This window comes from Eurypyga helias, unplaced genomic scaffold, assembly GCF_000690775.1.
Source record: "Eurypyga helias isolate BGI_N326 unplaced genomic scaffold, ASM69077v1 scaffold14126, whole genome shotgun sequence".
NCBI classification, from domain to species: domain Eukaryota; kingdom Metazoa; phylum Chordata; class Aves; order Eurypygiformes; family Eurypygidae; genus Eurypyga; species Eurypyga helias.
Window position 1 is genome coordinate 8,399 of NW_010258621.1, and position 14,266 is coordinate 22,664.

Genomic DNA, 14,266 nt, shown 5'->3' on the forward strand with positions numbered 1-14,266 from the left:
GCACCCAGCACAGCTGAAGGTAATTCTGCCTTTTCATTCAGCGTTGGAGGGACAGGCTTAACTTAGATGAGAAAACACAAAGCGTTTAAACAAAACCTGTGTGCTTTTTTTTAAAAAAAAAACAACCTTATTCTTTTTATTTTGACAAGAAGAATTAAATTTAGAAACTTCTCAACATACAGAATTAAAAAAAAATTCTAAATCACCTAGTTAATTTAGTAAAGAGGAAAAACACAGTACATACAAGACTCAAGCATCCCGTAGGTTTATACAAAAGCCAGACTAATAAATTGCATTAGAAGTAGATCAAGGATTGCCTGAACGATTCCACATGGGCATCTGCCTCATTATTAAAAGGCACAAAGACCGAGCACTGAAAGTGTTCGGCATCACATCCATTATTGTCAGTAAATTCATCAATATTAGCATAAAAAAAGTTATTAAACACTTATTTAATATTCACCACGTCGATCAGTAAGAAATCCCTTTTGGAAGGAGTAAGAAAATAGAGTCGGAAAGGACAAACATTTAGATACGACATCCCAAGACGCAAAGGCTCTTCCAAGAAATCTACCTTCAAATCTTCCCAGAGTAGTTTTCCTGGCTGCGTATCACTCAGCAATCATTCCAAAACGATTTAGCGACCCACAAGCCCGCCTGCCGGCAGCGTCGCCATATGGCAGCAGCGGTGGACACGCCGAGAGCCACGCGGCTATGGAGGTGTCGGCGCGCTGCCGGCCCACCGCCGGTCTGCCGGCTGGTTCATCGCACCCGCAGTCCGAAACAGCCAGCGCAAACCAGAAACAGGTGGATTTGCCTTTTTTTAACCTAATGTGAGGCTCCCCCGAGTCACCCCGGGTAACACATGCAGCAGCCGGCTCCGGCGAACTCGGGGGCAGATCTCTGTTCTTCGAAGAGTCTTTCGCTCAGCTTGTGCTCGGTGATGATATCTTCCACCCGAGTTATGTAAAGCAAGGATAACAACACTCCCAGGAACTGCAAAAGGACGGAGCATCTCCGGTCAGAAACCAAACACGGCTTACCCAGCGCTTCTTACAGCGGTCTGTGCAAACGACGTACACGTGCGCCAGGTACAGGGGCAGGTATGCGGTATGCACACAGACAGACCCACGTCGTTGTTCTTCTTCACATATAGGGGTGGGTATAGATGGATCATTTGTGGGAAGAGCCAATACAGCAGAAGAATTATCACCCCCGTGCCTCGGAGCAATAATGAGTTTTAATGGACGCTGCTAGGGAGGAGGAAAGGACTCAAAAAAACCCGAGCAAAAGCCAATTGACCCACCAAATCCTGCAATGTATCACAGTAATGCTACTCAGTGATCAGAATGCCACCTCAGCCTATCGGTTCCGTTAAATTTAAATAAAAAATGATAATTAAATATAGTCAAATGGGATTTTGCGTACCGTAGCAACAAACCAGACACTCCCTTGAACGGGTAACACACCACCCCCTTCTTACCTGGGGTAGCAATATGCCGAGCAGCACGCCAGCCATGATGCTGTAGTTGTCCAAAAACCAAATAAGCACGGCATTGGTGCATCCGCGGACGTATATAACATGCTGAACGCTCAAACGCTGCAGAACAATAGAGCAGGTGTTCAAACAGGCAGCTGCGCTGGCGTTACGATACAGCAGCACACGATAATTCCAATTTCAGGGATGCAGATTTGGTCCTCCTTCTCATCTCTTTAAACCCACTGAATTTGACACAGACCTCATCGCTAATTCTTCCATCTGTTATTAAGTTGTTCCACAACCAAACAAGTTTTTTTACTTCTCTTAAACCTTCTTTTCCCAACCGTTTTTCTAAAAGGAATGCATCCCGTTCTCATTTTAGACCACTTGGAAAGTAGAGAAGTCTCTCTTCAGCTTTTACCTCTGCATCCAAGATGGAAGTAGAGCAGTGGAAAAAGAGAAGTTGCGGACCAAGCGCTTTGCAACAGATTCTAAAAAGGGCAGGAACAAGAGATTCGGTCCCGCACGCTGCGCTGCACCGTGACCCCAGCCCATAATATAGAAAGCACTTAAGGCTGCAGAGAGTCCTAAGCAGATGAAAGGGGCGAAGTTAAGCATATGCTTAAGTGCTTTGGGTGACAGAGCCAGGCTGGAGCGTTCAGGTGATTAAGCCATAAATCAATGAAGCTAAATGAAGACAGGTCATATGTAAAGATAACTGGTAATCCCCAAAACCAACAACTGAAGTCGGCATTGTGCACCAAGTGCCTCACATGAGCGGGGGAGAGGGGCTTTTTTAAACCAACCCCCTGCACCAGCACTGCAAAGCTAGGAGTGGAGAACCTGCGGCAGATCCAATTACCAATTTCCCCGCTTAATCACTCCGCAATTAGCCAGAAGTCTCTACTCTGGAGGCATTGAGGCTATTCCCAAGAGGGCAAAGCAAAGGGGGAGGCCACATCCTGCTCCAGGAGGAGGGAGGAGAGGGCTGCCAAAGCAACTTGGGAAATCCCACTCCTCTTCCAGGAATAACTATTACAGGCTTAAAAATAAGACACTGGGATAAAAAATACCTAGAAACAGTTAAGTTGGCTTTACTGAAACCGATTTTACTCAGTGAGAAACTTTGGCTTTAAGCATTGAAAGCCCTCCCCAACCCAAGCCACTGCTTAAAAGCATCAAAGCATCTTTCTTCGTATTAGTTATGCGACGAGCGTCAGGGGGTGAGCTTTGGGAAGGAAGACCACATGCACGTCAGATAAGGAATTGTGGAAGGCACAAAGAAGGGAAGATGCCATAAACAAGACTAATTTTTTTTTTTTAATATATGAAAGTTCTTCCAGATAAAATAATTTTAATCGTTAACTGTCTGGTAGATTTAGGCAGGCGGAAGACAACTTGGTAAGTGACCAAAAAAAGCTGTGCAGAGAAGCACCGCCCTGTGCCATGACTTACGTTACCTCTTTGTCAATGGTTTTGTATCCGCACATCGTGTTGACAATGTCTGTCTGAAAAGAAAACAACAAATATAAACTACAGCAGGAAACAAGAAGTCACCAAAAAACCTCTTTTTACTCTTCTGGTGTTCCCTCAGCTCATATAAAAGCAACAACCAGGGTTACTTCCCAGTCTGACCCCAGTTGCTTCCAGCACCCCCAAGGTCGGATTTAAATAGAGCTCTACATGATTTCAGAGAAATCAGTGTGTCACGAATCAAGACGTTTGAACCGTTCCCATCCGGCAAAACTTAGCGTGGCGTCCGAAACCAAAGCTAGCTACAACGGAGCTGTACACCACAGCTGTTTCCACAGAACAAACAGCTGGTTTTAATTTTATGGCCTTAATAATTCACCACAGCTGATTAAGAAAAGCAGGGGTTAACACGGCCATCGTGCCATCACGATGACAAATCTAAGCTCAGAAATACCTAAACCCCAAGTGATGTTCAATACTACGAATGCTTACATGAACATTCTGTGATTTTACAAGACCAAATTTATTATAATATATGCTTATATATCATTATAACTATGAATATGAAGTTCACACAGACAAAAAAAGACGATGGAGCACTTGCAATCATCACAGATTACTAATGCATTTTCTGCGGCCGTGTAATATTTCGCCTGGATCCCAAAGCTCTACCTGGCCTGGCAAGGCTAACCTCAAAATACCATACTCCAGTCACACCTCCGCCGACGTAAAGCCCACCAGCGACACACAAAGCCAAGAACAAAGCCAAAGACACGGAGGAAAATGAAAATAAACAACTGAGGGCAGTAAGGCAGAGCAAACCCTACTGTATTGATACACCCTCTCTCAAAATTAAAAGATGATGCAGAAATGAGATTTCTAAATGCTGGCGGCCTCTGAGCGGTAGGCTGGGGTTCCCAGGTCACCTCCCCAAGAAGGAAAAGGGACATTTGCGAAAGATGTGAGGGAGGTGGATGTTACATGGCAAGAAAAAAACACCAGCCAGGGTCAAGATTTATAAGCCTCCAAAAAACCGTGCGCTTTTTTGGGGGGGCCCTGAGGGGTACCCATCTGTCAATCCCTTACCTTCCAAATACGCTTGGAAGTCAACATTTGGAATACCGGGCACCCGCGTGTTGCTGTGTCTGCTGGGAGCGATCTCACAGTCACAACACGCTTGAGCCTAACCCAGAAATGCGCGGCCATCCCCAGGATCCGGGACTGCAAGGAACGCAGCTGCATCACTTCGTCTTAAACACAGCATTTGCTAACAGGGCCCGGCAGCACAGGAAGACATACGCAACGGAGATAAGTGTATTAGAAACAGGGATTTATAGGCATGTGGGGACTAATTTTTCTCTATTACGCTAGTGTAAGTCTTTAATAAATACTTTGACTTGAAAATAATCCCTTCAGAGCCCCCCCACGAGCCTGGCTTGTCTTAGCACGGGGCTTTTCAAGAGGATCAGGATGCAACCTCCGACATGAGCAGGAGTTTTCCATGACTACAAAGCGAATGAGTAATCACAAGCCGTATCTGTAGTTTTCCAGGACAGAAACCAGCCTGTATTTGGAAGCATTTGTCAAACACATAAGATTTATGCATCTTCTGGTTGGGGTGGTTTTTTTTTTTTCCTCCAAGGCAGCTGGCCGTACAGCCATGGTATTAGTGTCATCCTGCTGCGTACACGTCCATAACGAAGCGTAGGGAGAATGTACTCCCTGTTTTCCTCGGAGGAGTTTTTTCTTTTAGCGCTTCCCTGCCTTGTCAGGTTGGATTTGGAATCCACAACGCGTTGGGTTGTTTGTGCCAGGGTTGGAAAGGCACCCGGCGTTATTAGTCACCGATTAGCGCAGCGCTTCGCCTTCCCAGCGCTGCTGCATTTCCACGCATGGGAACTAACCCTTTAAAATAAGGTTTCCCCGGAGAAACGAGAGCTACAGCAAAAGTGGTGTTATTCTGAATGACCGCTAAAAAGCCAGATTGCTCTTTTACTCGCCAGCTCTACCTTCCTTTACCATCAACCGAGGGCAAAATCCTTAGCTCCCCTGCTCCGTGCAGCTGTGGATCAGCAAATACTATTTTCGTATACGTGACTTTCTTATTCTGAAACACCTAAGGCTTAAAACATAACTGTTTAGCTTTGGCTTCTGAGAATAAATCAAAGCTCAACACAGCTTTAAACAGACACCTTCACGTACACAAAAAAATGTGTAGGCATACGTAATAAACACCTTTGTACTATACACATTTCTCAGCAACACCCAGCGGGATTAGTGACACAATTATTGCATTTTCTTCCTTTTATTTTTTTAATTAAACACCCGTGCTTGAGGCAGGCCTTGAAAGGGCAGCACGTAGCACGCACTGGTAGGCTATCCATCACGAGCTCTGCCACATCTGCTCTTACACGCACTCAACTTCTCCGTCTCATGGTCACACCAAACCCAGTGAGGCAGGGATTTGCCATACTAGTTTTAAGCTGAGGAATAGCTCTTCATCACATTCAGCATGACATCCATCCCTCAAATGAAGAGCGATGAATTAAAACTGCTAAAACTTACACAAAACACAAGATTGGTTTACACGGAACTTGACGCCTGCTCCTACCGCTGCCAGCACCAGTTAATGCCAGCTCATCGTCGACCAAGAAACTGTTCCAGACTCCAGCTGACAGGGTGCCCTTCCAGGGAGGATTTTATAGGGCAGCAAGGCAGGCAGTTTCCAAGGATGGATTAGGGCAGAGCAGCAGCTCCGCTGCCTGCACCCAGCAGGAAGCACTGACCCTGAGGTCATCTGCATCCTTTTCTGGCTTTTTCTGCATGATGGGGCTGTTCTGTTTGGTTTATAATTCGTGCAGCAGCTGGTGCACATCACTCCAACCCCCACCCATGGAGGCGGGGGGGGGGCCCAGGCTTCTTGACAGAGCCGGAGCCAGCGCACGGCTCCCTCCTCAGCAAGCCCTACGGAAAACACCAGCAAAACTTAAATTTAAGCAGCCCTGGTGCAGGCAAGGCTTAGAGGAGCTCCCAAGATCCCTTCTGTGTTTCCAGGAAAGCACAGCGGGACAGTAACATGGACCAAAGCCAATACATCCAACTCACTTATTTTCTCCTTTTCCAGATGTCAAGACCCATGGACCCACAGCTCCCGTTTTTTTGGGAAGGACCATTTTCCTTTGTGTCTTACCTAAAGCAAGGTACCTTTTCAAGCAAACACCAGCAACCCGGCAGAGAGGAGCGATGCCGAGAAGCCGGGGCTTGGACTCACCTTATTTGTGACGCAGCACGTGTAGGGCACCCCGCAGGCCAGCGGTCCCGGCGCCGCGCAGTTGTGGTACACGTTTTGGGACCAGTCTCTGTAATCCTCCCCGCCACAGCACTTAAACTGGAAAAAACCGACACAAAAAACAGAGGAAAAAAAAATTTAAAATCGTATCTTAACAGGAACTCTTCTGATAAGTAAGGATAAAGCAGTTTCAAGAGCACTGAGCTGCCCAGCGATTCTGTCGTTTTATCAGCAAGGCACATATGAATGTGTCTGACAGATCCAGCAGAAAAGAATTAAAAGGACATAGGTAGCGTTCTTCTGTCACTCATCGAGCTACTACCCAGGGTGCCAGAGCAAAATACTCGGTGCTAAGTACCATGTCCCATCTATTCCGAGTTGAAACGCTCTCTTTTCAGGTCTGGGCATCATTAAACGGTGCTTTTACATTCGCTTGGTCTCAAGGTGTAATATACTTTTTTTTTTTTTTTTAAGAGCTGTGACTACATTTCTAAATAAGTCTAAAAGACAAAAGTGTTCCCGTAAGGCATTTAAAAAAAAATCTCACCCCAACATTTTGGGAGCAATTTACTAGAACTGAGGTCTGCCGGACAAATACTGTAAGTTTACTTTGATTTAATACAAATATTAGCTTTATATTTTAAATGCGGGGAAAAGCAGAGGCTTATTTAATCACTAAAACGTACATTCACTGTACATGCATGTAATTATGGGCAGCGCATGGAAACTTTAAAGCATTGGGAAGTCTAACGACCAAATTTCCTAAGGATGGTTGGCTTTTGACAGACTTTCCGTGCTAACTCTGTTTTTCAAAGCAGGCTGCCATCTCCATAACGATGTCATAAAATACACATATCACTTCCTAAGTTAACTATATATATTTTTTTAATCATTATTTGGCATGATCACTGACATCACATGGGCCCTGACATCACATTTCTAAACATTTTCTGCCTCTTCTATAGTCTCTGAACCTTACGGCCGAACTTTTCAATAATCCAATAAACATTTCAACACACCTTAAATTAAAAAAAAAAACCAAACCAAACCAAAACCACCACCAAACAAAAAGGCTGTGACTCAGCCACACGTGTCATTAAGTAATGCTCAGCTGGGCTCAACATAATTTCTGATTTTTAATTACCAGTATATACGTTTCCTTTGAATAACCACCTTGTTAAAGAGCTTGCTATGTGCCCTCGAGTGAAAATACAACAGCCTAGGTTCCAACAGCCTAATTGCTACCTAATTTCTCTTTATCCAGGGGCTCTTGTTCATGAGATGTTCTTGAATGTCTTGGACCACAGCCAGTAGAAAAATGCTGAGCCGAAGAACTTGGGTGGAATTGAGGCTGAATTAGTTTCAATCTGTCTGCAGGGCTCATATAAGTCTGAAGTTTTGCAGGATCTGGCCTTGAGGATCCGAATCACACCTACCCAAGGCAAAAGCTGCGTTTTGTCCCCACTTCTTGCAGTGATTTAGAAGGGTTCAAATGCCAGCTGGGATGGCGTTTGGATGGAGGAGCCCTGCCCGCCGTGACAGATGACATATGAGATCTCATCCCCCTTGCCAATACGAATTTGATCATCACACCACTGGAAAAACTCAAAGCTGTCGCCGAGGACTACGACACCTCAGCACTGGATCAGTCCCAGGAAAAACACCCAACAAACCTGCTTTTGAACAGAATCCATGATGTTCTTGAAGTCCAAATCATCGTAGTAATTCTCAATTCCTCTTCTAATGTTATCATTCAAAAAGTTGATTGTCTGGAAGGCAAAAGTAAGACAAGATTCCTGGGTTACACACGCCGAAACAAGATTGAAAGAGCAGGTTAAAGCGACAAGTGTAACTGATGAGCACAACAGGAAAGGCCCGTTTTTTTTAAAAAAAATAAAAAACAAATGCCAGTTAAAAACCCTAGCACAGCCCTGCAATGACTAAGCATTTGTTCTCTTTTAAGGAACCAGCCTCGCTGTTTTTTTTTGTGCTGGGAAGTGCTAACAGTGCGACACCACTCCAGAGAGGTGCTGCTTCTCTGACACCCTCCAACCATCTCCCAGAGATGCCCCCGTTATCCCCAGGCAGCATCCCTCCCACTGGGGACCCCCAGAACCTTTTGGGTGCCGGAACGGCAGGTTTGGGTGGTGGGTCCTAGCACTGTGACCTGCACCACACCCTGGGCTAGTGGCCCAAGGGAGACGAGAGCCAACTGTTTCCCCGCTCACCGTCTTCCATGAATTTCATTTCCCATGAATTTTATTTTCACCATTTTATTTTCCAAGGAGTTCATAATTTCCACATAAAGAGCTTTATTCCACCTTAAGCAGAGAAAAGGTGCATCTGTATGGTTTACAGCGGTGGTTTTGAGAAATACGGCAGCGGAGCAGTGGCAGGCAGAAAACGGTACCTCCTCGGCTCAGCATATTCGAAATTAAATCAACAAAACATTTTTAAAGTTCAGAAGATGGGGGGGGGAGGGGAGGAAAGGAAGAGTATTTAGTTTTCAACATCCAGCACCATCACAGCATAGCAAAAATCACGGGACTAGTCATAACCAGGACGTTCCAAATTTCCTTTCTGTCCAGCTGCTGATACGATCGAAGCTCAGTCCTTACGGGTCAGAAAGAAACCTGAAATACTCCTACTCGTTTTCTCTGTAATACAAACTGCAACACTCAAAACCAAACCAGAACAAAACGGTTATCACACCGGTGATTGCAAATAAGAAGGGGTTTTGCAGGACTATCCTTACTGGCCTGGAAGGAGCATCAGCGAATACTGGCAACTCTGGCGCTACCTTTATCACTGCATTTAGACTGGACAGATTCCAGAAGAAAACAGAGAAAGAAATGGAAAAAAACCAGTGAGACATGCAAAACAATCAGCATGTAACTAGAGGCTATTACCCTAAGCTTTTATTAAATACTTCCTTCTCCTCCCCTGACTAACCCCAATTTCTTCATTAACCTCATAAAACAAGCAAGGAAACCCGCCCCTGAGCATGGCTGTCCTGCTCAGAGAGCCAATGCACGTGTTGGGAAAACACTTACTGCACAAAAAAAACCCCAACGATACATTTTCCTTGCCTGAAAATCAACAGCAATTCTTCCTCCCCCTCTCAGCAAATACCAGCTTTGGCATTTACTTGATTTTCTGCCAACCAAATTCTCTGCATCCCGGGATGCCCACGCTCCTACGGCGGGCAGGCTGCTCTGCTCCCTTCGGATGAGCCTGGCGCTCCCACCGCAATTCAGAATAAATCCTTGCGCAGGGCCACCGCTCTCAGAAGTGAAGGTAGAGCATCCTCTGCCTTCAAGTCAAGCTCACGACTCCAGTCGAGCACAGAGTAAGAAGAAAACACTAGCAAGAGCAGTCAATACTGCTTCAAAATAACAATGACTGTATTTTTTTTTTAGTATCTTTTTAAAGGGTTTTTTAATGACATGCATAACATAGCATGCATGACTTCTTTTTTGTGGGAACGAGATCCGTAGGACTGCAGTGGGAAGAGGTCTTATTATTCAGCGTCTCCTTTTAAAAGCTCACATTTTGCCAGATTTGAAAAAAGAAAATCAAAGCACAGGAATCTAGTACTTGCCATGGTGGGCATATTTATGTTTTCAAACATTTTGAAAACAAAAAAACCAGTCTGCTTCTTCCCGTTTAGAAAAAGTAAGGTTTTTATATCATTATAGCATGCTTATAAATGGTGGGGTCTCCCACAGAAATTACGTTGCTTATGGGTGTGGGTAGGGAAGAGCTGGCCCTTACAGGCAGTAAAGCATTTTGGCCACTAAAAAAACATAACAAAGTCTCCAAATCCATCTGGAAACTTCCCAAATCAGCTGCCTGAGACCCAGAAACCAAATGAGAAGAAAGCACTTTGTAATACACGATGAGCTGGAAACTCATTTTGCCCATGTTGCACGTTCTTCGTTACCAGATTTTTCTCCAAATTCTTTGATCTGGAATTCATCTCCAGGACAGGTGGCCAATCCCACCCAACCCCGAACCTGAGAGACCCTGAAAAATCTGGACCTGCCTTCAGACCTCCATTATTTGCTCAGTGGCACGGCCACAGTGGGCTCATGGGTTGCCAACCACCTTCTCGGTGAGTAAAACCTAAAGGCGAGCGGCTCACCTGGTTCCTGAAGATCAGGGCCACCACTCCACCAGTCAGCTCAATCAGCAAGCAGATACCAAGAATGTACATGAACTGCAGAAAAACAATTGCAAGTGAGTCCCTGAACAGAAGAAACGCCAATTACCCTTTCAATTAGTGTCCTTCAGTCGGTAACGTTCAGCTGCCAACCTACTGGCTTTCTGCGTACGAGATGTCACTTTAAAGAAAGATACAAAACTATGGGTTTGTGCTTATAAAACTGTTGACGTCACAAGAAAGCCTTTTTTCCCCCCTCACTCGAGTCATTCTAGGGTTTGCCCAACTGGCAAACACGGTATTTTTCTGCCTTGAACGGACTCAAAACCAATAGATGCATTTATCGTGCCAAGATACTTCTCTCCATAACAGCATCCCAGAGAAGCATGATAACGGACTGCTATGAACCACACCAAACAGTTGGTTTTTACACTCCCTACAAAACCAGTGTTTACCTGTTAGCTTTCATTTTTGGGGTAAAGCAGTGCTTTGAGGTAATCCAAACCAACTTCTACTAAATTTCTGGACTTAAAGCAAAATTCTGGGTTTGGTACCTTTGCTGCTCCAGAAGAGGGGATGGAGCAGCGCTGCGTTACCGAGCCAGCTGAGCGATGGATACTAACAGGACTTGGGATGCTCAGCAGTAAGAAAAATTTAAGTCTGCCTCTTAATGGCGAGCTTTGTCAGGGAAGAAGTTCTAGCATCTCCTATCTGAAAATAATCTCTAAGGCTCTGCCTTGAAAGCCGGTTTAATTTCTGAGCTCTCAGTCCCTGGTAGGAGTGTCACAAACTCAAAACCCACAGTTACCTCTTGCTTTGGTCTACGTAACACGCCACAGCCACCACTTCTCTACCCTGCACTGACCTGAAGGTGAAAACGACGTTTGCGCGCTCTACTTTTAATGAGCCGCATGTGCAGCTTCCACCTGCAACCGCAGCGCTATACAGGAATTTCCCTAAACCCCCCTGCTTTGGTGGCACTGGCAAGCAAGCCCGTCTCCTTCCATTTCCCTCTTCGGCCCCTCTGTTCCCCTTGGGTGAGGGGCGGCACGGTTTCCTCCCCCCAGCACAGTCCCCCGACGCAGGGCATGCACCCACAGGACGGCCAGACCCGGGTCGGAGCAGGCGCTGTGGTGCCAGGCTAGCGTCAAATGCTGTGTCAACAGCTGAGTTTGCACAAGATCCATGCCGGCTGATAATAATTCGCATTCCTGGTTGTTTTCCATAAAGCCCTCCACTATTGGAGAGCTGTTTTTTTCAGCGCCGGGCTGTGACCCTTGCCTGTCCTGTCGCTGGCAAGACGAAATACTGCTGCTCCCTGAAGGATCCACAGACCACGGTTAGGTGGAGCACTGCCATAAAGCAGTTCCAGATTTAATTAAAATTAAAAAAAAAAAAAGGCAACTTTATTAAAATATTCTTCACTGCAGACATAGCTACGGTTTGGAGTTCAGGTGACACTGAAAAGCAAAAGCAACAAGTCTTGAAAATTAAGAATATAAACCCCAACACTTACTGCTTGAAGAAGGCATAAATTATCTCTTAAAGAAGCCAGCACACCCACAAAAGATACGAGGAACATTATAATGCCCAAAAGTATCAAAATAATCGCTGGTGCTAGAAAGGCACTTTCTAGAGTTTTGTACTTCTGTCTTTCAACTTCTGCATAAATCCCAACTGCGAGGACAAGGGCGCCGATCACCTGAAACAGGAAAAGAGAAGGGCACAGACGTTACTCCTTCAGTAAGCAGAGAGATGGCATGTTGTGCGCACACACGAACCTGTGACTACTCGCTTCAGAATTAATTACAGACAACTGAAACGCTCAGATCAGAAGGACGGATAATAAAACCAAAACAACTCAAAGCAGAAAAAAAGCCGAGTTAGAAATGAACAAATCTGTTTTTTTCTAAAACATATTTAGTAACGTTTTAACACTTGGGAAGCTAAACAAATTGAAACACACGCCACTGGTTGAAGTACAATTCATCTGAGATCACACGTATTACATACACTAGCAAATGCCATAGCATTAATATTCCCCCTTCGCCCGTCCGTCCGTTCTTCCCTCTCTGTGCGTGTATACGGCCCCGAGACGACATAATTTCTAAATCAGTCTGCAACCAACAGCTTGTATATCCCTTCCTACCAGCTCCTGTTGAATTTAGGCTCAGTAAATATGGCCAGGTTACACCTCCACTCCTCCAGCCATCAGGGGAAATACACCAGATTTAAAAATAAAACAAGAATTTGAAGTTAGGTGACTTTCTTGAGCACTACCAGATGAAATACTTTTTTTTTTTAAATTATGGGATATGTTAAAATAAATAACAACTTACTGGAAATTCTTGATTTTCTACAGGTACAAATAAAAAAAACCCAGGGGACATTATGTGAGGAATGCCACCAAGCTGTCATTTAAAAAAAGAGAAGAACCCTCAGAAGGGTTCACCGATAAAAATAAATATACCGAAGCTATTCAAAGAAACAACTTAAAATTTTACATGACCAAATTCAGAGTAACTGCAAAATTCAGAATTCTGGCAAATTCAGAAATCGTACTGAATATAAAAGGCAGAAGGGACAAACAGCGGACAAATAACAGGTACCCAAATTCACCATTTCTATGCTTCTACTGCAAAACTGTAATTGGGTTTTTTTATTACTAAATGCTCAGTTTGCAGTGTTAGCTTTATTCTTTAAAAAAAAAAAAAAATCAATTATTTGAATAATAAATTAGACATTGCTTCTCCAGCAGAAGACAACATACACAAATCAGTTTGAAATTTTTAAACACCGAACAGTCGAGGAGTCTCAGAACCACACAAAACAATTACGGAATATAAACATGGTGACTGTACGGGTATGTGACTAAAGAGTTCTAGTAGTATTATTATTTTAAAAAATAAAAATAAGAAAAACAACCCACACCAAACACACACACTAAAAGCCTGCTACCTCTGCGTCCGCACCGTATTTTCCCTGCTCGGAAAGCAGTGGGGAAGACAATTTAAAACCAGACTGTCCCGCCGACACTAAAGCACTTAACAAGCTCAACGTTCGCCTGGTACATTCTTTGTTTACAAAATGAAAATAAAACCCCAAACCACTGGACATAGAACACAGGGATTAAAGATCGATGGGGATTAGCTGAATCTCAAATTCCCACCTATTACAGCTTTTCCTGCCCCAAGGAGCCAACATCCCAGAGGAATTACAGGATTAAAGCTATCTCATGGCCCCCAGGGAATGAACAGGGTGCTGCTCACCACCCCTCCGCTCTCTCCCACCAAGCCGCCTGCTCTGGAAGGCTTCAGGGTACCAGCCATTACAATGATGTCACCCCCGCAAGACGAAGGCTGAGAAACACCCGGTTTTTATTTAAATCCCAGGAGCAATCCCGATTTAACAGGTCCGCAAAGCACGGAGGCATGCCAAGGGCACGTGCCGCGGGGAGGTGGGAAGGCTTCGCGCTGCATTCAGCAGCATCGGCGGGGAAAAGCATCAGCTAACAAATGGAAAACTCGGATCGACCCATCGTGAAGTAGATACACACACGCATTACAAAATTTATACAGATTTTGAAGCATAAAATAAGTAGTACGAGTTGAAAAACCCCCACCTAAGCACACAACTAAATCCTCATTCCTTACAAGCAGGATTTGTGCTTTTATTCTCTTCTATTTCTTTAAGCGTTTAATAAAGACCTTTTAAAGCCTTAACATGGTCAAACCAAGAGTAGCGATTATTTACGCCAAGCAGACGCGTTAACTTAGCAACCATCCCACCCGGGTCTCCTCTCCCTTCCTGTGACCAGGGATGGAAACGCCACTTTTACGTAGGCAGCCTGCAAATACACGTG

The 14,266-nt window shown here is 44.7% G+C and overlaps 1 protein-coding gene across 1 annotated transcript; it reads right to left on the reverse strand.

Moving 5' to 3' along the window:
• Window positions 1–849: 849 nt before the first annotated feature.
• Window positions 850–12,112, reverse strand: TSPAN15 (tetraspanin 15; the record flags this gene model as incomplete). The annotated part of the gene is made up of 7 exons (XM_010154408.1): window positions 850–996; window positions 1,484–1,600; window positions 2,941–2,988; window positions 6,225–6,341; window positions 7,916–8,011; window positions 10,387–10,461; window positions 11,921–12,112. Coding segments are annotated over 7 exons (792 nt in total), but the record flags the coding sequence as incomplete, so codon positions are not given.
• Between the last annotated feature and the right edge of the window lie 2,154 nt (window positions 12,113–14,266).